This window comes from Botryllus schlosseri, chromosome 5 (assembly GCF_051294905.1).
Source record: "Botryllus schlosseri isolate E-star chromosome 5, Bs_hap1, whole genome shotgun sequence".
Lineage (NCBI taxonomy): Eukaryota > Metazoa > Chordata > Ascidiacea > Stolidobranchia > Styelidae > Botryllus > Botryllus schlosseri.
The window spans coordinates 7,723,639-7,746,474 of NC_137240.1; the positions used below are offsets into that span (position 1 = coordinate 7,723,639).

The window sequence follows — 22,836 nt, forward strand, 5'->3', positions numbered from 1 at the left end:
CAAGGTAGCCTATATCAAACGTATATGATTACTTTCGACAGAAGCACTCCACTCCCCTTAACTCCAATGCAAATTTTAAGATGTTGATGAGTGCTTGTCGATGTTTGGACGGAAAAACAACTATAACGGCGGTAAGTAAGAGTTTTTTGATGACGTCGCGAGCCGCAGCATCAATAATAAGGAAATTCGATATATTTTTAAGCATGCAGGTAGGGCTTATTTGACTGGACATTGCAGAACTATACAATTCACAGTTCTCGTGTAAATGTGATTTATGTGCAGAAATTCACGGCCGGCACGGAAAAACACATTCTTCGATAATTGAAGAAAATTCTTTTTGCACTTGCTTACGACGAGAGCCGTACAAAATGTTCTCGCGGGTAACATGCGGCCTGTGGGCGGCGTGTTTGAGACCCCTGCTGGGCTGTATTAGGTAGTAACCAAGAAGCCATAAATTTCTCAACATGAATTGCCATTGCCCACAGCAGTTTGAATCACCGATGAGCTATAGTAGGATATACCTATTACATCCTCTAACTCAGTGGTTTTAACCTTTTTTCCTGTAGCGCCCTTTTTCGAAAATCGCCTAGGTCTGGCGCCGTCTTATTTTAAAGACGTTAGTAAAAACAAGAGGTAAGAGTTCGAGGTCTAGTCGTTCGTTTCGGGTTGGGACCTTACTATTGGAGTTAGCTTGAATGGGCTCTATTCGGGATCAAATCAAAGTTGTTATAACAACCATCACGTACGGGCGCATATACCAGCTGGTTTGAGCCCGGTGTTCACATACCGAATTCACCTCTGCGATTCGCAAGACGGGGGCGTTAATTTTATTGTATTATGTTCCATTGCTTTCTATGATTAATAAATCAACTGAGATAGTGGTAAAGATCTTGGCTCACATTGAATGTAGTACTGCACCCATGCGTTATTGATTTTACCATTAATATATTCCAAAGAAAGCAATCCATATTATAAAACGTTCATGTGAGGTTGCTTCGAAGCAACTTTGATGTGCAATGGGTTCTTACTCTTAAAAGTGGTACAGTGCCTCTTTCTACGATATCGGCACGCTGTTGGCTGCGGGATAAAATACTTAGTTCGAAACATTTCGTGGAAAATATCCCGATCTAGGGAGGGAAGGGAGTATTTTAACGGGAATATGCGATTCAAAAGTACGCACATTTAATTTTATATGGATTACAATAAACCACTGTGTACATGGAAACACGTCGCGAACATCGCTGGCACATAATTCGCGTACAGGAATATATAGAATTTTTGTTCTACTATATATAATGATATATATCTACCGCGCTGCCTCTGCTGCGACGCCATTTTTCTTCATTGCTTCACCTACCACCCCTGAGCCCAGCGACCCCATATCGCCCCTGACTGTCTCCGCCTCAAATCCAAATCGCCGTTTGGGGGACACTGGCGACAAGGTTGAAACACTGCTCTAGCTCACCGACATTCATATCAGATATTCATTTCAGCATCACATTGGTGTCTACGCTATGTCCATCGTGTCCATCATAAACAGTTTTGAGCTATGAAACTGTTTATTGAATAAAATAGCAATTTTCAAAAGATATATTAAGTAATCACCTATTCTTTAGTTATGAATATCAGTTTGCATGAGTGCCACGACAAATCGACATGCTACAATTCGTTTGGCAGTTACGCATGCGTGTGCTACAAGGGCTTTTCGGGAAATGGATTTAATTGCGATGGTAAATATTCTTATTTCAGGAGCCATTATAAATCCGGCTTCAAGACTTCTTTTGCCACACCTTTCTTTAGATCTTGACGAGTGCGCATTTAGCGAAGAGTTCACTGGAGATCGTGACGCGGGATACATAACTCACGGTTCTGCAATTAAAAATAGCGCTGCTGGTGATATTTATACTCATCCCGTATGCTTCCTTAGAGAATCCCATCCCGTCTTACGTCAACGTGACTTCACTATATACATATCAGAGCTGTGACAGCAATTCGATTTGCAATAATAAAAATGGAAGCTACCGATGCGACTGCCTTGAGGGTTTCGACGGAAACGGCCTTCATTGCGATGGTGAGATATGACAGTAGTAATTTTTAACACAACATCCATGTCCGCGTTCATCGGATTTTGTATATCAACGCCACTGACCAGGTCTTACATAGGCTCTATGAAATGGGCGTCGGCTCAACAGTACAATATTTAGTTTAATATATATCAGATCGGAAAGCTCTTCGCGACCCATACTTTGTTACGCGATCCTCAGTTTGAGAAGCATTCGATAGCCTATTTGCATGCCCTTCCTATTACAGATGTTGACGAATGCGAATTCTTTTCAAACCAGAATCTCAAGTTTAATTACTCCCGTACCTATGTCGGTAAGTAGGCTATAGACTACACCGTTGCTTATATAGAGCCATATGCCTAACCCATAGCTGCAGCTAAATTAGAGCGGAATGTTATTATCTTTGCAATGCAAATTGAAAAGTTTCCGATTAATTGGCGACTATAGTCACTAGCGTCTTTGTAATTAACATCAACGCTGCGCCAACTGCATGCCAGACACCAAATCAGGGACTGACGTACGAATAAAAATATTTAAGAATCATGTTTGTATTAGAAAAATCACGTTGATTTTCGCTTGTCCTGTCTCATATATGATATGCTTGCACCTGGCGACGTCGAGGATGCATTTTCCAACATATGTTTTTTTTTTCAATGCAACACTGGCACATTCAGTAAACGATGCAAAATTCACATTAGCATATTTCATTTTCATGTATGATAGGTCAGAATGCAATAATCACTGTTAGTTGCTATAGAACTGATATATAGGATGTATTTTTGTATTATATAAACTTGCTGATTTTCGTATAAAGTAATACAGAAGGTATCACGTTAGTCGCACCTAAAATATCATGTTCGTGTCTCACTGAATAACAGATATCCCCGTGAATGGCGAAGGCATCGGAGATGGCTACGATGACTACAGGGTGCGACAATGTCACGCAAAAGCCACCTGTTCAAACATTCCAGGCAGTTATATCTGCGAGTGCATGATCGGGTATTTAGGCGACGGGTTTCTTTGTGAAGGTACGCATCTGGCATGATATGAGATGGAAGTATCACTCTCCACCATCCCCAGCCTGGTTCTAGCGTAGGTGCACTGGTTCTATTGGTGATCCTGCAAATCGACACTCATAGAGAGTAGGCATTGAGTGACAGTGAGTTGAGGTTGATCCGGACCTCGATGTAACAACACTCCCAACCTTAAAAAAAAAAGTTTTTATATTGTCCGATCGAGTCGCAATAATTCTCCTAGTTCCCAGCTTTTCCATTTAGCAGATAGAGGATAACTTCGAAGTATTGCGCCATGTGTGAAGCCACATTCATTTTAACCGTGCAACGAACTCGCGAGGATAATTGATCTAGTATTGACTAATTACGGATTCTATCTTTAGTGTCGTCGATGACCTTCTCAATATTGCCTTTACTTGATTGAAACTGTAGCCTGTTACTCGATGTGAACATTTCCCCCAATTCCCGCTTTCATACTGGCAAGTCCCAAACAACAAGTCGCTTTGGTTGTCGCATCACGGGCCATTGCATACACCATAGCAAAGGTGGGGAGACCGGGTTCATGCGCGAGCCGCATATCAAAAATCTTAGCTTTAAAAGAGCCACAACACGAAAATTCAAAACTATGGATTGATGACGTCACAATGAAATGTAAGCTATCGAACGCTGTTTATTATTGTGTGGTGATTCCACCTGGGCTGCAAGGTGTTTGAAATCAGGCTGATATGACGTCTAAGCAGTGCGGAGCAATTCCTTCAAGTGCGGATGAGATTTTAATCCCGACATTTTCTTGGTCGCAAACTTTGCAGTCATTGCTTGCCTTTACCATCACACGGAAGAGAAGAGGCGTATTCACCATTGCTAGCCCGGAAATGATTATGACCTGCGCTGGCGTAATTAATTATGAAGTTCATTTATGAGCACAATGATTTATGATCGATTGATGACCAGGCAATAGGCATCCATTGTTGCGGATGAAACGTTTATGCGAACTCGATTCGCCAGTGCAATTGCAAATTTCAACCCTGTAGTGCCACCTAAATTTTACAAGCCTTGCGTAAACCATGAGGAAAGAAACAACACGAAAGCAATACGCATATTGTTAATACGCGATCAAGTGCATCAATTTATAATCAGGTTAAACCTCACTAGCAAAATAGCGAAACGCGTGTGCAAGTGCAATCATTAAAGAGCCGTAATCAACGCTGAAAGAGCCGCAGTTTGCCCACCCCTGCACTATAATAGTGTTCGAAGTCGATCCGGTCATGTAGTCACTGCAATGTCTATGTAACAGGGATATGATGGACCTGGATATTATCGCCCTGAAATTTGAACTTATATGAAAGTTTGCCTATATGTAGACTCTGATGATCCTAATAATATGAGTAAAATGACCCTAATCTTGAAAATGTTAAGAAATCGACGAATGTCAGTCACAACCTTGTCAAAATGGAGCAACGTGTTTGGACGAGATCAACAGATTTACCTGCAATTGCGAACCTGGATTTAAAGGCATAGTTTGCAAACAAGGTAACAAACCGCATATATGATTACTTTCGACAGAAGAACTCCCTTTGACTCCAATTTTCAGACGTTGATGAGTGCTTACCGATGTTTAGACGAGAAAACAACCATACCGACGGTAAGTACGAAGTTATGAGCATAAGAGCGCGCGCTGCACATATTCACATATGTACAAATCCAACGGGAGAGAGACACGCGATAATAAGTAATAACTAGCACGATTATTTCTTGACCTAAAAAACGAAATATTTTGCACCAAAAAATGAATATTTTGACGTATTTTGACATTAAACAACCTAATTTTGACAAACTTTTGCACTCAAGTATTTTAAGGTTCAGTACTCGAGTATCAAATTATATTTACTTGAGTAAACGTGAGGAGTTATGAGTGATTCATTGAACAGCAGCAGTTGCGCGATTACTCGCACCAATTACTAGGTACATAATAACGCAAGTTAACTAACGTTGGCTCAATCCCGAGCTTACGTGCACCAATTACTTAGCTACTTAATACAACAAGTTAACACTTGTAGAACACGATATTTGCTCTTGGAGAACTGACCAAATTTGGTGTGGTATTATTTTACACTGTCGTAACTCTCTGTCGCTATATACTGTTTGTAATCGAATCAAATTTGACCTGCAGCGTTTTCCAGGTAACCATAACAATTTCCTTACGTAGCTGAAGAAATTTGAAAAATGAAAAGGATAAAGGTTTTCTTATAGGCAATCTTTCATGTATTCTCAGAAGAAACTGTATCCATTCTACAGTAAAGTGGATGTGCAGTTTAAGCGATGAAGAATTGTATTATTAAAATATTACATGAGGCAAAACAAGCGAGAATCCATTATCTTAATAATGCTATTGCAATAGATGTCAGTCCAATTCCAACAAACATGAGTCCCTTCCAAACTTAATCGTGGCCGAAAGCGGTATGATAAAAAAATCCCACGAAGCTGTCCTGCTACAAAAATATATGCCTTAATGATCATACAGAGGAAAGTTATCGGTGCGGCAGAATATAAATTGAGAGGTAAAAGCTGAGATTGCGTTTGCAACAGTTCGATGTCGTTTCACCATTTCATCCCCAACTCGTAGTAAAGCTATCTCCGCTTTCGTATTTCCCTTAACGCTTGGGCCGTAGAGTTTGTACATGATAAAATTTCTAGCCAAGGAATATGTTCCGGATATAATTTCATCTTTTTCTTCAGTGAGCGAAGGTAATACCGACGGTAATTCCATGGTGCGATGCGAGATAACAGCGGATCAGAGCTCATTTAGATACCTAAGCCAGAGGGTTTCGATGGCGACGTACTTGTACATTGTACATTTTGGAGAGGTTAAGTTAAGCTATGATCTTAGAGAAATCCATTACATTAAGGTAGAAGTAGCTATTTCTGAAAACAGTTGGGTCTATTTCTGTTTAATAAGTTTTCATCAAGTTGAAGCAGTCTAAAATCATAAACACTTGAGTATTGGGTACATATGCGGGAAAACCTACTCTAGTATTCTGAAGGAGCACGAGTACTTCTTTACTTACCAACTCTGAAGGCTACCACAGTTTGTGGTATTTGTACGCCATCGAAATTTGCGTACTTCGCGCATACCTTATGTCCAAAACATGAGTTAATTAACAACATCTCGACTCATGAGGATGAATAAATTTTAAACCCAAACTTTTCCATCTACTTTTCTCACGATGCGATATTTATATACCGAATTTTATCGAAGACTTGTTAAGTAACTGTTAAGTACTAGTAAAAGTAATCTAAAACCGAGGGACTCGATAGCGAAATAAATAGCTTACAAATGTCAATACATAATTAACACTTAACATGATGATATCAAATTTCCTCAATTACAATTAGTAATATACCAACATGTAATATAATCACAAGATATCGAAGACGTAGGATACGGCGCATTGCCCATACAGGCGACATGACGGAATGCCATCCACGGTCTTCTTGAAATGGCGGGGGGTTCCGTTATCGTAGCTCGACGTCTAGGACAATGCCAAAGTAGTAAACTACATTACTATTCGGTAGCAGATAGCGGTGAAGTACTAGCAGATGTTCAATATGTGTATGTCCATTACGTATTGCATCTTTTGACACAGCTTATTTCTCTTACACTCAACGCAGTTTAGTACCATATTTCTAGCTTTCCGTAACCGATGCTGCTGTCGGTATATTTATGTCTGGATGCTGAATAGTTTAAAATTGAAATTGTAACACTGCAAAATGACCTCCTCCTCAAAGCCCACAAAACTGCAGCAAATTTTTGTTGCCTTCTTGACTTGGAAAAGTACAGTTGAGTATGCGCATTGCGCAGCAGCTATGACGGTTGCAAGCGTGTTTGGTTCAACTTATCGTTGTGAATCAGCCTTTGCGGACATGAACTCAATCAACAACAAATACAGAACAGAACTCACTAATGCACATCGGGAACACTCACTCAGAGTTGAAGTGTCAAGTTACATACCACAGTACAGCGCATTGAGTTGATTGCATGCAATGTCGGGCCTGCCACTGACTGATATAGAAACAGATAACATGATGTCCAGTCTAAAATGTGACATGATTTATTTTAAAATTTGAGTTGACTGTTGCTGTATAATTTATATAAACATGGTGCGAAGTAATTCGTGATTTCTTAAAAGGTCTTAGTGCCTGGCTAGTTGAAATGAGATGTTTTGATTTGGAAGACTCTCGTAGAAGTCTTACCGCAATGTGATTCTTGCCCAGTGTTATGAATATCAAAGCGGAAATTCAATCTGGCACGGGTAAACGACGGGAGTAAATGGTAGCCCGTCACTGCAATCAGTACCCAAAAGGAGCCCTTAGATGCAAAAAGGTTGGTGACCCCTGGTCTATGTTCATATCTCAAATTGCAATTCATGAGTCATGACTCACCCACCCAGGTCGACATCTACTTGAACTTGAAGACAACAAAGTTGCGCAACGCGTATATCATGAAGAAAAATTTTATTTATAGTATTTATTCCAATCTAAATATCATAAAAACGAATTGTATTCGACCGCTGTCGCGTTGCAACTTGCATTTCACTGATCGTAACTTCCATTCCGTAAACTACCAAGGGAGTTTTAAAATCGTGGACTCTGAGAATGTAGAAGTTACATGGATATTTTTCTCAATTTGTTGAGCTTGAAAATAATTTTCCAGGCTTTGGTAGGATGATCATCACGCAACATCTATAATATTCAGGGTGTCCGCGAATCCTCGAATTTGCAAAATGGTTGATAAACTTATTTTTTTTTAATAGAGGAAATCACGAGGCTGTTTCGCTCCATAACTGATATAACTTCGGGACCTACATAAACAGAATGGCATTCAGAGAGGAAATATTCTACGGTGCAAACTCATTTTAATTGCCAAATTGCTAATAGCCTGAACATATTGCTGTTTCGATATGTTTTATTAGGGCTTTGGATGAATTTGTTTGCAAAAATCCATTTTCTCCCCTGGTTTACATAACCGCTATTCCAGAATAACTTCAAGATGAGCTGCTAGATAGAAATGACTAGGATGTACGTTATATGTTCATTATAAATATTCTACTCAAGTTTGGTGCCATATATGTTGCGACTTGCGATCATACCCGAAGGTGCACGTGGTGAGGTAGCGTAGTGGTATAATTAGGGTTACCATATTTTGGAATCGGGAAAAGAGGACACTTTGTCAAATTTTTCAAACTTGGAATACTGGAATAAAATCCGGAAAATGGTAAATTTTACACGACAATGTGGTTGGTTGACTAACAAAAAGGTCGTCACTTTCATTTGAACCACGAATTTCCTATTTAGCGTCATTTATGCCCCCTTCCACTCGAATCCATCCACTATCTTTGCTCTAAAAGCTGTAAAGGAGGACGAATTGCCAAAAGGAGGACATTTAGGCATCCTCAGATGACATTTTCAAAAACATGTAAAAGGAGGACAAATCCTCCTAAATTAGGACGTATGGTAACCCTAGGTATAGTCCACAGTTACAGCACCAATGGGGTGTGGATTCGAGTCTGACCCAGGTCGACTCCAGAATTTCTACCTAAGTATTGAGGTTTATCTAGGCCCCGCCTTGCCATCTCATCTGTGCAAGTGCAAGCGGTGTCTTATAAAAGCCTGGAAGTGGGCCACTCTACAAGTCGGCAGCTACGGAATAAAAATAAAGAAAAACCGACCTGGTGTAAATGCCCATCGTAGTCGACAGGCACCATGATGTCCATGAATACCGCAAACAACAAACAATACCCGAAGGTGTCGTCGGAGCGTTACGCGTTATTATTATAATCACCACCATCTTTGTGAAAATGGATTTTCAGCACTCGTTCATATCAAATCAACGGCGCAGATTTTTAAGATTCGATCGCGTATTTCAAGAAATGCAGCTATAGAATTCGCTTTAAATAATATAGGTTTTCCAAATTTATACATAAATAGTATGATGTTACTTTCAAGAAAAGTCATCTTATTGCTGTTTATCACTACTATAAAGTTGATATTTGCACAACGCAGATGCCGGTTGCACGATTATTGAGCTAAATTTGTGTTTAAACTTGGGGGTCCACGGGGGTCCGTGATGGTGCAAAAGAGGTCTGCGAATACAAAAAGGTTGAGAACCACTGTTTTAGAGCGACGTTACGATATGCCTGTCTCCAACACGCATAAAACTTCATGAAATACGGTCATCTCTGACAAAAGAATGGACAATGGACACCCAGATGTTGGCTAATGAAGCTAATGCGTGATCTAATGTGCGGCTTATATTTACCATACGCTTAAGTTCGTCAGAAGCAGGACGTTTAGCTGACCCATGCATTATTTGGCATTTACACATGTAAATTGATGCTACCTCGCTCCATTTGGAAATATTTCAAACCCTTCCTATTTTTTTGTCGACTTACACATACATTTTACGGGGCGAAACATTGCGTTTACGGTTACCAGTTCACTGCTCATAAATTTTATTGCGTGCTATTCAATTCTGGGAGTCTCAACTTTCACCTATAGCAAGTTATAACAAAACGAAATCTTAACAAATTTTATTGGAGGGAGCAGTTTTAAAGGGCAGAAATGTAGATTTCAGGTTGTGGGGAATAGAGAACAAGGGGTAGGGAACCAAATCTTGTAATTTCACAATACCTTAGGTTCATGTAATTTTGTAGATGAGATTACTGCTAGCAGTGCGTTACCAAACTAGATTTGCATGTCATCAGATTCTGCTGTGATTTCCAAATAATCCCTTATGTATATATCAGACGATCCGTCTTCAATGATTAGACAGCATACATTGCTGAGTACATATGATATAAAGAAACTGGGGTTATCATTGATGCATCAGGGTTGTTTAAATGGAAAATTTCATCCAAAGTAATTAGAATAAAAACGCCGGAAATTTCCAAATATCAAAAATTGAATATCACTGGAAAGGTTGGGAAAGTTGCCAAAGTATGGAAAAAGTATTAAATATGGTATGGAAGAATGTTGCTATTGTGCGGAAAATTGTTACGTATGGTATGGAACGATTGGGGCGGGTATGGAGTATGGAAAATTCACATTCCATTCCATACCATACCCTGCTCTGATTGTAATAATGTTTTGTGGCCTGCAGCACTTTTTGATATCAACACGCGGCCCGTTTTACATGGGAAGTTGATAACCCCTGATATAGAGACTAAGCTACAAGGTAGGGATGGTGTGAACGTGAGGTTCACGTTCGCGTTCTGGGTGTGAACGTCGGAAAGTTAGAGGTTCATGTACACAAACGAACCTTGGTAGGTTCTGCACTGTGAACCTTTTTCATACATTACAATTTTCACTTTATTATACAACATCTTTGGTTGAAATTTATAGCATTTCAACTGCGAGTCACTCGATGTATAGCTGTTGCAGCATAAAAGAACACTGAACGAGCTTGCACCTTGACAATCTCTAATATGTTACTTGCTTTGTTACAAAAGTTTGCTCGAAATATCCAGCTTTCCGTTTGTGAACATTTAGTGACTCTCTGCTGTATGCGCTTGACTCGCAATCACACAACATTAAGAGCGAAATACATTACGTGTAGGTAGTCAGCGAATGATTCTTATTCAACCAAACGATAAAATTGATATCGTTATTAGATGTAGAAAATCTAACAGGCGTACGGGGTCAATCTTGATTTTATATGTTTGCTGTATCATAAAAACCAAATCCGTGCGATTGGGGTGTTGGCTACTGCTGTATAACTTGTTAAAAGGGGTAATATCGGCAGCAAGTACAGAAACCAGTTTTACACTCTGCTCAATATCTACGTAGCAATACTCGAACGCCGAATACATTGCGCGGTCTGGCCTAGACAGTTAAGACGTAAGCTCGTCGACATTGTTGGCCAAGCGACGGAAGATATTGATTTTAAGGGATTAATATATCATTTGATTGCCCCAGTTGATACATTTGGCGACGTTTAAAACGTCAATTTGTACTTCAGCGTTGTGGCATTATGTGGCCGGAGTCGTCGCTATAGGTACCGTGTACAATAATATAGGCTATCACTTCACTGAAATGTAGGGTTGGAATTAGCAATATGACATCACATGACGTCATGAGGTTCACGTTCGCGTTCACACAGAACCTTTCAAAAAGGTTCGCGTGCACACGAACCTGAACCTTTCAGAGGTTCACACCATCCCTACTACAAGTGTAAAATATCAAATGAAAAGCTCACCGACGGTGCAACCTCTACGACACCAACGAAATACAGTTTGCAAATAAATTTGAGTACGTACACAATTTTGACAGATTTTTTGACAAAATTGTGACTATTTAAAACAATCGTCCTATAGCAATAACCAAACAAGAGTAAATTTCGCTCCATGAATTCCCATTCGCTACAGCAGTGTGTCACAATAACCTGGGAATTGTAGGCTATACCTTTATTTATTTCTCTACTAACTCATCGACAGAGGTTCCACTGCCGATATTTCCCCACTCATTTGGGATTTTTATTTCTACACATTAGTTTCTAGGCTCTGTCCAGAAAGTCTAAACTATTCTTTTTAAGCGTCGTGTCAGTCATATCCAGTTTTGAGCTCTGATAATGTTTATCGGACAAAATACCAATTGTTAAAATATTTGCTTTTTCTTCAGAAATGAATGTCGCTGTACATAAGTGCCACGACAAATCGACATGCTACAATTCGTTTGGCAGTTACGCATGTGTGTGCTACAAGGGCTATTCGGGAAACGGGTTTTATTGTGATGGTAAATATTCTGATTTACCGGGCCATTATAAATCCGGCTTCCAGCCACCTTTTTTCACACTGTTCTTTAGATCTTGACGAGTGCGCATTTAGCGAAGAGTTCACTGGAGATCGTGACGCCGGATACATAACTCAAGGTTCTGCAATTAAAAGTGGCGCTAGTGATATTTATACTAATCACTTAAGCTCCCTTAGAGAATCTTATCCCCTCTTACGTCAACGTGACTTCACTATATTCCTATAAAAGCTGTGATGGCAATTCGACTTGCTCAAATATAAATGGAAGCTACCGATGCGACTGTCTTGAGGGTTTCCAGGGAGACGGCTTTTACTGCGATGGTAAGATAGTTTTTTAACACAACATCCATGTCCGACACGTGATTGCATCGGATTGAGGATATCTATGCCGCTGATCAGTACTTATATATGATCCATTGATTGAGCGTCCGTTTAATACTATAATATGCCGTATGTAATTTGTATAAGATCGGAAAACTCTTCGGAACTCCTCGTTTCTTTAATTCTGCGATTCCCAGTTTGAAAATCCTTGGATAGCCCATTTGTATGTACTTTATATTGCAGATATCGACGAATGCGAACTCCTTGCAAACCACAATCTCAAGTTCAACTACTCCCTTACTTACGTCGGTAAGTATAGGCTACAGCCCTGTCAATATAGTATGCTACCATTTGACTAATGCATAGCTGCAGTTAATGTAGGGCGGACGTTTATTGCATGTGCAATGTAAAATGAAAAAGTTCCCGACTAAACGACGATTATGCTCTTTGTAATTAACCTCAACGCTGTGCCAACTGTTTTCCCTTCACTAAATCTGGGACTGACCTACGAAGAAAAATTATTTAAAAAACATGTTGATTTTCCTTTATCCTCTCTCATACATGATATGCTTGTACCTGGCTCCGTCGAGGATGCGTTTTCTAACATATGATTTTTCTTCGATGCAACGCTGGCACAATCAGTAAACGATGCACACAATTCAAACAATGAAGTTTTGCTGCTGCAGAGTCGATATATAGGTTACATTTTTATACTATATAAACTTCTGGTTTTCGTGCAAAGTAATACAGAATACATCATGTTAGTCACGCCCAAAATATATTGTTCATGTTTGTCTGAATAACAGATATCCCCGGGCATGGCGAAGACAGCGGAGATGACTACAAGGTGTACAGGGTGCGAAAATGTCACGAAAAAGCCACCTGTTCAAACATTCCAGGCAGTTATATCTGCGAGTGCATGATCGGGTATATAGGCGAAGGGTTTCTTTGTAAAGGTACGCATCTTACTTGATATGAGATGGAAGTATCATTCCCCAGTATGATTCTAACGTAGGCATTGACTGAGATGAGGATAATCCGGACCTTGATGTAAACACCGTCCTAATTTTTCGATATTCAGTTTTTCTATTGCCCTAGTCGCAACAATCCACCCTGGTCCCATCATTTCTCCTTCGTAAATATATAATGACTTTGAGACATTGCATCATATGTGAAGCCACGTTCACTTAAACCAGGTAACGAAATCACAAGGCCTATTCATAGTAGCCTGTTCATGTTCACATGTACACTTGTACAGGTACACTTATTCCAGATCTTATCAATATTATAACTTCACTTGATTGAAAATGTATTAGCCCACTCTACTCACTATCCATTCGATTTCATGTATAAATAAAATATATTGCATGCAATTGGACATCAATGAATATATCAAATACCAATATTTAGCCTAGAGGTGAACGAACATACTCCCTATAATTCCCACTTCCATACCGACCGTTAATTAAATAAACACCACAGCAAAGCCACTTGGTACGAGAATTTAAAGCACAGATGTTTAAATATGACGCTTTGTTTTCATATGCTTTTTTAGTAATATAATCGCGTACATATCAAATTATCAACTGAAATTACAATATTTCGGTTCACTAGAGTACACGCTACACGGCATAGTATGCTTTAAAGCAGGAGTTCGAGTTGGATCGTCACAGACGCCAAAGTATCGACAACTCCTCGAGACCCCTACTTTATTACCGCGATCCCAAGTTTCAGATGCCTTGGATAGCCTATTTGTATCTATTTTCTATTGTAGATATTGACGAATGCGAATTCATTGCAAGCCACAATCTCAAGTTCAACTACTCTCGTGCTTATGTCGGTAAGGAGGCTACGGCCCTGCTAATATAGGAACATATATGACTAACGCATAGGTACAGATAATGCAGGGTAGAATCTTATTGCATGTGAAATGTAAATTGAATTAATATTCGCCAAAATGACGATGAAGAGTCTTTTAGTAATCAACCTCAACCTTGCGCCAATTGTTGGCCAGTCACGAAGTCAGGGATTGGCTAAGAAGAGGCGAGCTTCTGCATCAGAAACAGTTGTAATTATCTCATTAAATTATCTTTCTTGCTATCCGTTGGTGTTGTGGAATAGTACTAACATGAATAACCAACAAACACCTGTACATTCAAGTAAAATAGGTTATTTAGGTGGTACGACCTGTAGCGAAAAATGAGTTAGTGGTACGTGACCTTGCTGCACTTGCAGGTGTCGATATGGAGGTGTGCACGCAGAGATACCGTATACACCGTCTACTCTCTGAATTAGACGAGCAAATGCCCGTTCTTTAGTTATAGCTTTCTAATCATAAGACGAAATTCAACGGCGTGGTATTGTGTGCGACTGCGAATTGGAATTCGATTTGATTGCTGTAAGGATCTGCCAACGTAAATAGAAAAACGCATCCCAGAACGCCGTTACAATCAGCGAACAATTTTCGCGATGCGAGCTAGTCAATTCGATGCCCCAACCCCATGGTGTTGGACATAATAGAGGAAATAGTGATTGAAGCGCGCTTTCCCATATGTAATCGTCTATTCTGTGCATTTATTCTTGTCTGCTTAAAACAGCCGTATTTCGGAATTGTCACGCAATAAGCGAGTATAGTATATTCGTTACTGACACGGTGCACTGCACACCAGAAAACTTTCTATATTACAGTAACTTGACCGACACCGGACGGACTGGTAATGAGCGCATCAATATCGAATTTCAACCCATTGCGTAATAGGTAGAAAGCGAAATTCTGGTCCTGACATGCGGCCATGTTGCGCTTGCTGCAGTTACACTTGAACAATCCTACCGTTTCAAGATTACAGTCAACTGTATGGCTTGACATGAACAAGTGCAGCGCCGGTATTAAAACGTCGCATTTATGTTTTGATGCGGTACGCAGCAATTACGTGGAATGAGTTCTCATGCGACTTGCAGTCGACATAGAGTAATTATGGCGTTACAAGACTGTGCATGTGCATACCCACACAAAATAACGGTTCGGCGCGACGGCACCGGCGCAAAGGTGGTCATTGACTACATGACGGAAACATTCGATAGTTTAATGAGCTAGAGCTGGATCAGCGGTATCGATGAGCTCCGGAGCTTGAAGTCGGAGCAAATTCATCATAGAAGAGAGTTCCAGATCCGGAGCTGGCGCAGTTTAACATTGGTGCCAGCTCCAAAGGCCTAGCTGCTTCAGATGTTTTCACGCTCCCGAGGGAGGCGCGCCCCCAGTTTGAGAACCACTGGCTTATACAGATTATATATTTGTGTTTGTAAAACTTACTGATTTTTGTATTTAGTAATACAAAATGCATCATGTTAGTCGCGCCAAAAATATCATGTTCTTTTCTCTCTAAATAACAGACATCCCCATACATGGAGAAATCAGCGGAGATGACTACCAGGTGTACAGGGTGCAACAATGTCACGAAAGAGCCAACTGTTCAAACATTCCAGGCAGCTATATCTGCGAATGCATGAGCGGATATTTAGTCGACGGATTCATTTGCAAAGGTACGCATGTAACTTGATATGAAACAGAACTATCATTCCCCGCCATCTCCAGTATGGTTCAAACGAAACACTAGTCGTGATTTCTGAGATTAAGAAGTCTGGTTCCATATAGAGGTGATCCCAAAAATCGGCACTCATGTAGAAAGGAGGGCAGAAGGGAAGGAGCAAACCCCTGAAAGTTTCAGGTTCGTGTGAGCGCGAATATTTTTGAAAGGTTCTATGTGAACGCGAACGTCACATGACGTCATGTCAGTGAAGTGATATATTAATGTACATTGTATACATAATACCTAGCGACGACTGACGTCACATTATGTCACAATACTGAAGTATACATGATGAATTTTTAAACGTCACAAACTGTATCAACAGTAGGGTTACCATACGTACTCCTTTAGGAGCATTTGTCCTCCTTTTTAACGTTTTTGAAAAATTCCTCCGAATAGGCCTAAATGTCCTCCTTTTTGGCAATTCGCCCTCTACAGCTTTCACAGCCAAGATAATGGAGAGATTCGAGAGAAAATGGGCATGGGCATAAATGACGCTAATTAGGAATTGGTGGTTCGATCGGAAGTGACAACATTTTTGTAGTCAGCACCACTAATGGAGTGTGTAAATCGGGAAACGAAAGGAAGTGAAAACTTTTAGTCCTCCACCAAATTTTACAGCAAAAATAGCGAGATCGGCTGTTTTCAGATTTGATGAACTAACTTTTCTGATTTGGTAAAAGTGTCATACTTTCTCGATTCTAAAATATGGTAACCCTGATCAGCTGTAGCAATCAAATGTTTTAATGATTCCATAAAATCAATATCTTCCATCGCTTTGCCAACAATTCCGATGAGTAGGCTACTTCCAAGGGAATGCATAAGCTTATACGCCTTAACGATCGAGGCCTGACCGGACAATGTATTCGGCGTCCGACCATTGAGCAGATGAATCCCGAAAGCTTGCTTGATTTTTTACATTAGGCAACGATAGGGTTACCGTATTTTGGGATCGGGAAAGGAGGACACTTTTTCAAAATTTTCAATACCGGGGAGAAATCTTGAAATATTGGTGAATTTTTCTCACTAGAAAAAAAGGACAACTTTCACGCTCGGCGCCCGAAATACAGGTTTTTCTTTCACATTATCTGTTGGTTGACTAAGAAAAATAAACTTTCACGCACATCGCCCGAAATACAGGTTTCTCTTTCACATTATCAGTTTGTAGACTAAAAAAGTGGTCAACTTTCCGGCTCAGCTTCCGCAATTGCCACCGGAGCGTTACTTCAGTGCTGATTTACTGTTTAACCAAAATTCTCCAAAATGAGGACAAAATCTCAAAAAGGAAGACTTTTAGGCGTCCTCGGAGGACATTTTCTAAAACCTGAAAAAGGAGGACGTATGGTAACCCCAGACAACAACCTATTTTGTGTCAATTTCAATGATTGGTAGTAATAAGCGTCTTTTGCTGACTACTTACATGTACCGTATTTCGCTCTTGATGCCATGTGATTGCGGGTCAAGCTCACAGAGGAGATAAATTATATATTCACAACCAGAATACTGAAAATTTCGAGCAAACCTTTGTAATACAGCAAGTAAATATTTTGGGATTGGGAAGGTACGCTCATTTAGTGTTGATATTTTATGCTGCCAGTGCCTCGCATAGAGTGGTCTGAAGTTGAAATGCAAAGCATTTGTGAACGTGAAACTCTCAATTTCTAAGGTTCACACACAGAACGCGAGCGTGAACTTCATGTTCACTTCACACCATCACTAGAGAGCAGGTATTGAGTGAGAGTAGGACGACCCGGACTTCGGTGTAACACCTCTCCCTATCTTTCTAAATTTAGTTTTACTATTGACGGATTCGCTATACAGTACTCCCAGGTCCCAGCATTTCCGCATAACTGATAGGACACCTTCGCGACACTCCGTAATCATATGACACTGTCAGAGGTGGTCAGTATAACGAACTACTTCTTCTTTTTTTAAGTACTCAAGTATTTTTCCGCTACTTGGATACTTAGTCAAGTAGATATAATTTCCGTTACTTCTACTTTTACTCCGTAATATTTTGTGATGTACTTACTCACTTTTCGCTATTTCGAGTTGGTCAAGTAGAAGTAGTTTTATCCTCCAATCAGGAAGATAGCCTTTGGAATTTCGGGGCTGTTTTCACGGAGTGTCAACATTCAATTTTCATAAAAGTTGAGTAAAGCCCAGAATATTTGTCGCGCTTCGCGCACAGTGGACATGGAGTGACCAATATGATTTCAAAAAAGTATCGGTGAATATAATTTTGGTAGCGGGTTGCGTGGTTCCGTTCACACCGCATTGTGGCCCATATGAAATATTTCATCACAATATATATGGCCTATCGCAACGTTTGAAACTCATCTTTGGCAATCTAGCATTTACAGATCATATCGTAATGTAGCAGTCCATGGCGTGTCCTAATCTGGACAAGTGGACTCCTACTTTTTTTAGCTTCAGACCTGATTTAACATACTACCTTTGCAACTTTCTGGACTGGAGACATGAAATACATTTTTCGCTTTTTAGAAGTAGTAATTATATTTATCTTTCAATTCCCGGTATCATACTTCGAGCTCTAATTGGTTTAAGTTCTTTTGTCTGGAGAACATACATGTTGAAGTGTAAAAGCAAGTGTAATGCCTTTAATTTCCGGAAATAAAGCTACACAATATGGCATTTTTACGATTCACCATATTGTTGATTAACGTTTACTAATCGCAAAAAGTGTTAACACCGTATCCGATACAACTTCTCCGTATTGCTCTTCGACTAAACTACGGATCTTATAATATGGGGAGGGCGCCATACCATGATATTTTGTAAAACGGGCTGTTCGGGTAAACAGAGGATTAGTATCGCATTGCCATATGAATACTATCATTTTCATCCCATGATGCGGACGAATGCTACTGCTGTCGAAAATTGGATACCTCCTGGTATGCATCAATGTGAATCAAGCTCTGCACCTTGAGCATTGCTCAATTCGCATCTTTTGACAATCCAGGCGAACGAATTACGATCGTTTTCACTACTTACTTACTTGAGTAGATTTAATGTCGGTCATTTCTACTTCTACTTCATGTAGTTTTTGGTTTCTTATTGTAGAAGTAGTTCTACTCGTACTTGAGTAGATTTTTTCGCCGATAGTTCCACTTCTACTTAGTAACTTTGTTGACTACTTTGACCACCACGGTATTTAACAATATGCGGAATCTCGATACTGGTTGCTTTCGATTCATCATCATGGTTCAGTTCAGCAGTTTTATTGACAATTTTATCAGATCAATACAACCACAAAATTGGGATACAACGAAAAGTTAGAAAGGTGTCGGGTAGTCTCATCATCATTTATTATTATTTTTCGCTTGCAAAAAAAAAAACACAGGAATTGCGATAGAACGAAAATAAGCTATATATGTATATAATATGTGTAACAACGGTATATAATATAAATATTTTCATAAATATCTAAACACCATAACAGAATCACCATTAGGATGACTAACGAGTCAGGCATGACATTTCTAACAAAATGTGGCTGAAAAAGATGGGGATGTTGGCAGCAGCGAGTGTGAGCTTGTAGGCGTGTAGCAAGGTACGAGTAGCGTATAGCACGTTGTACCTAGGGTTGCCATATTTTGGAAATGTGAAAAGAGGACACTTTATCAGAATTTTCAGACTTGCAAATCCGGAGGAAAATCCTGGAAAATGTTTCCCACTTCGTGTTCGGTTGACTAAAAAAAGGTCAACTTTCCGGCTCAGCTCCCGAAATACCCGCCTCAGCGTTACTTTTACGGTTTCTCAGTCGAATTTGGCCCTAAATTTCACCAGAATTTCACTAAAAAAAAAGGAAATTTGGGCGTCCTCTGAGGACACTTTCAAAAAAGTAAAAAGAGGACAAATCCTCTTAAAAGAGAACGTATGGCAACCCTAGTTGTACCGAGCTTGAGCGGCGTTCACACAACATCAAGAACGACATACACTACATGTATATAGGTAGTCAGCGAATGATGCTAGTTCAACCAATCATTGATTTGATATGTGTATTGTAAAATAAAACCCAAATCTATGCGATTAGACTCATTAGAGTGTTGGCTACTGTAACACTTGTTTATGGGATAATATCGGTAGCAAATATAGAAACCCGTATTACACTCTGCTCAATACCAATGTATAGCGATGGTAAGACGCCGAAAACATTGTCCGGTCTGGCCTAAGCCGTTAAGGCGTAAGCTCCTCATCGAAATTGCTGGCAAGGCGACGGAGGATATTGATTTTATGGTATTATTATAGCATTTCATTGCTTCAGTTGACTCATTTGGTGACGTTTAAAAATTCAGCATGTATTTCAGCATTGTGGCATAATGTGGCCTGAGTCGTCGCTAGGCATCTTGTACAGTATATTAAGATATCACTTCACTGAAATGAAGGGTTGGAATTAGCAATATGACGTCACGTGACGTCATAAGGTTCAAGTTCGCATTCACACAGAACCTTTCCAGAAGGTTCGCGTTCACACAAACCTGAACCTTCTAGGGGTTCGGACCATCCCTAGTATTCACTAATTCCGGATCATATCTCTAGTGTCGTCGATAGCCTTCTCAATATCGCCTTTACCTGATTGAAACTATATTACTCGATGTGAACATTTCCCCAATTCCCATTTTCATAACGACCGTTAATTAAATAAATACCCGAGCAAGTCACTTTGTTCCCAGGGTTGTAATGACTCGAGTCACGGTTTTCTGATGGCTCGACTTGACTCGAGTCATTTTTTTTCAAAATACGGGAATGACTCGACTCGAGTCATTGCGCATGACTCGAACCAAGTCATTGACTCGAGACTCAGACGGCCAAGACCGACATTTCATTGTAATTCCGAAGCCAACACACTATTAGGATTTCGTCTGTTGGTACTGGTACTTGAAAATGCGACAAGAAACTGCTAAAAGTGTGGAAAACTGGTACATTATGAATGCGAATCATTTGATATCACTAAACAGAGTTATAAAAAGTGAGTGTACCAAGACTTCAACTGGAAACTGAGCAGTCAACACAATGACTTGGATTTGGACTCGAGTCATAATTCCATGACTCGGACTGGACCCTCTGCTCGATGACTTGGACTCGGACTTGACTCGGTGGTGAATTGAAATGACTCGACTTGACTCGAGTCAAAATTATAAAAGTGAGATTGACTTGTGACTCGGAGCCTTGTGACTTGGTTACAACCCTGGCCATTCCATACAGTACACTATATCGTCTTCGATGTCGATCCTGCCATATAGTGACTGCATGAGGTCAATGAAACAGGAATCAGATGATCCTGAATATTATCACCCTGAAAGGGGAACTAATATGAAAGTTTGGTGAAATGTAGATTCTGATAATCTTAATAAAATGAGTAAATTGAGCCTAATAGTGAAGATGTTAAGAAATCGACGAATGTCAGTCACAACCTTGTTTAAATGGAGCAACGTGCTTGGACGAGATCAACAGATTTACCTGCAAATGCGAACCTGGATTTAAAGGCATAGTTTGCGAACAAGGTAGCCAATATCAAACGTAGGGGAGATGTGGTACCGATGGATCACTGGGACCGAAAATACTTTGAAAATTCTCTCTGATAATTCCATGATTACACTCCGTGAACTTGTCTACAATTGCATGCTGGCAACATCTCTCCACACGTACAAAAAAAATCGACGGGCGCGAACTATGGGGTCTCTCACAGATGTTTTTTGTTTTGGGGGGTGTAAACTAAATTTAGATCGACATATATATTTTTCTTTGTAACCTTCAACACGAACAAACCAGCAATCATTTTTATTGTGAAGTCTAGGGCTTGTATCAGGCTATATAATGGGACCTATTATTTTTTTCAGTACTTTCCTTGAGTGGAATTTTTTTCGATTCATGTACAAAATTAGTAGGGTGGGGACCGATGATACAATAGCCAAATCAAGCAAAATAATCAAGCATACTAATCATGAAACAAATGAAACATGACTACGTATAGAAAATCTTTATGTAATAATTGCATATGATGTTCTATCGCTATAACGAGGTCTTTGGAAGTCACACTGTCAATTTTCAGGTAATATGTTTGTACCCTCAAATTTATAAGTCCGAGCCTAAATCGAAACGTGATTTTATGACAACATTTGAGACAATATTTAATCTATTTTTTTTACGGTTGCGACCGAAAATTCCTCCTTGGCTTGCTGTAGCTTGGATTATAATACTGAGCAAGAAAAGTTGACACATCTGAGTTCTTTAGGGTATATGTGTCATAGGACCCCGGGTCGTGTGCCATCGGACCCACCGGGTGGGGACCGATGACACGTTCGAGCAACAAATTTTAAACGTCCATAAATATTTTTTGGAAAGACGGATATGTGCGCGAAAGGTAGAGCTTGTATCAAAGTGCTGAGCCAGCAAAAGATCTGCTGTTTTCGGCTGAACATTTTGGGGCCAGCGATCATTTTCCAATTTTTGATCCATCGGTACCACATCTCCCCTATATCATTACTTTCGACAGAATCACTGTCTGTAACTACAATTTTCAGATGTTGATGAATGCTTACCGATGTTTGTACGAGAAAACAACTATACCGATGGTAAGTACGAAGTTATTCGCGCGCGCTGAGCATGCACATGCGTATTCACATATATACAAATACAACGAGAGGGATATCGGCAATAATGAGTAATAACTAGGGCGAATCTTTTTTGACCTAAAAAACGGAATATTTTGCACTAAAAATGAAAAAAAAATACGTAATTTGACATATTAAACAACTTAATTCCAAACTTTTGCACTCAAGTATGTAAGTTAGGCATTGCTGCACAAATGTTGGAATTGTAGTACTTTTCTACCTTATTGGTTGGAACTGAATATCCTTACGAAGTAGCATGGCAAGAATGAAGAAAAATGTTCAACAGGAGCATAGTTGTTTCCTGGCACAATTGAAGTACCGTGTATACTCCTTGAGTGTCAGTGACACACCTGCTGCTTCATACCGACAATGCTGTCTACATCGACCTTTTTAGAACTTGGAAAAACGAA

The 22,836-nt window shown here is 39.8% G+C and overlaps 1 protein-coding gene across 6 annotated transcripts in view; it reads left to right on the forward strand.

Moving 5' to 3' along the window:
• Nucleotides 1-4,671: 4,671 nt before the first annotated feature.
• LOC145438860 (uncharacterized) overlaps nt 4,672-22,836 on the forward strand; it is a 131,739-nt gene continuing 113,574 nt past the window's right edge. For all 6 annotated transcript variants that reach the window (XM_080316223.1, XM_080316222.1, XM_080316224.1 and 3 more), the window contains exons 1-10: nt 4,672-4,718; nt 11,750-11,863; nt 11,934-11,999; nt 12,058-12,201; nt 12,445-12,510; nt 13,008-13,157; nt 13,976-14,041; nt 15,592-15,741; nt 21,203-21,316; nt 22,337-22,387. In XM_080316223.1, coding sequence (XP_080172349.1) covers nt 4,688-4,718; nt 11,750-11,863; nt 11,934-11,999; nt 12,058-12,201; nt 12,445-12,510; nt 13,008-13,157; nt 13,976-14,041; nt 15,592-15,741; nt 21,203-21,316; nt 22,337-22,387 — 952 coding nt within the window. In that variant the 5' untranslated portion in view covers nt 4,672-4,687. The remainder of the gene's footprint in view (nt 4,719-11,749; nt 11,864-11,933; nt 12,000-12,057; nt 12,202-12,444; nt 12,511-13,007; nt 13,158-13,975; nt 14,042-15,591; nt 15,742-21,202; nt 21,317-22,336; nt 22,388-22,836) is intronic.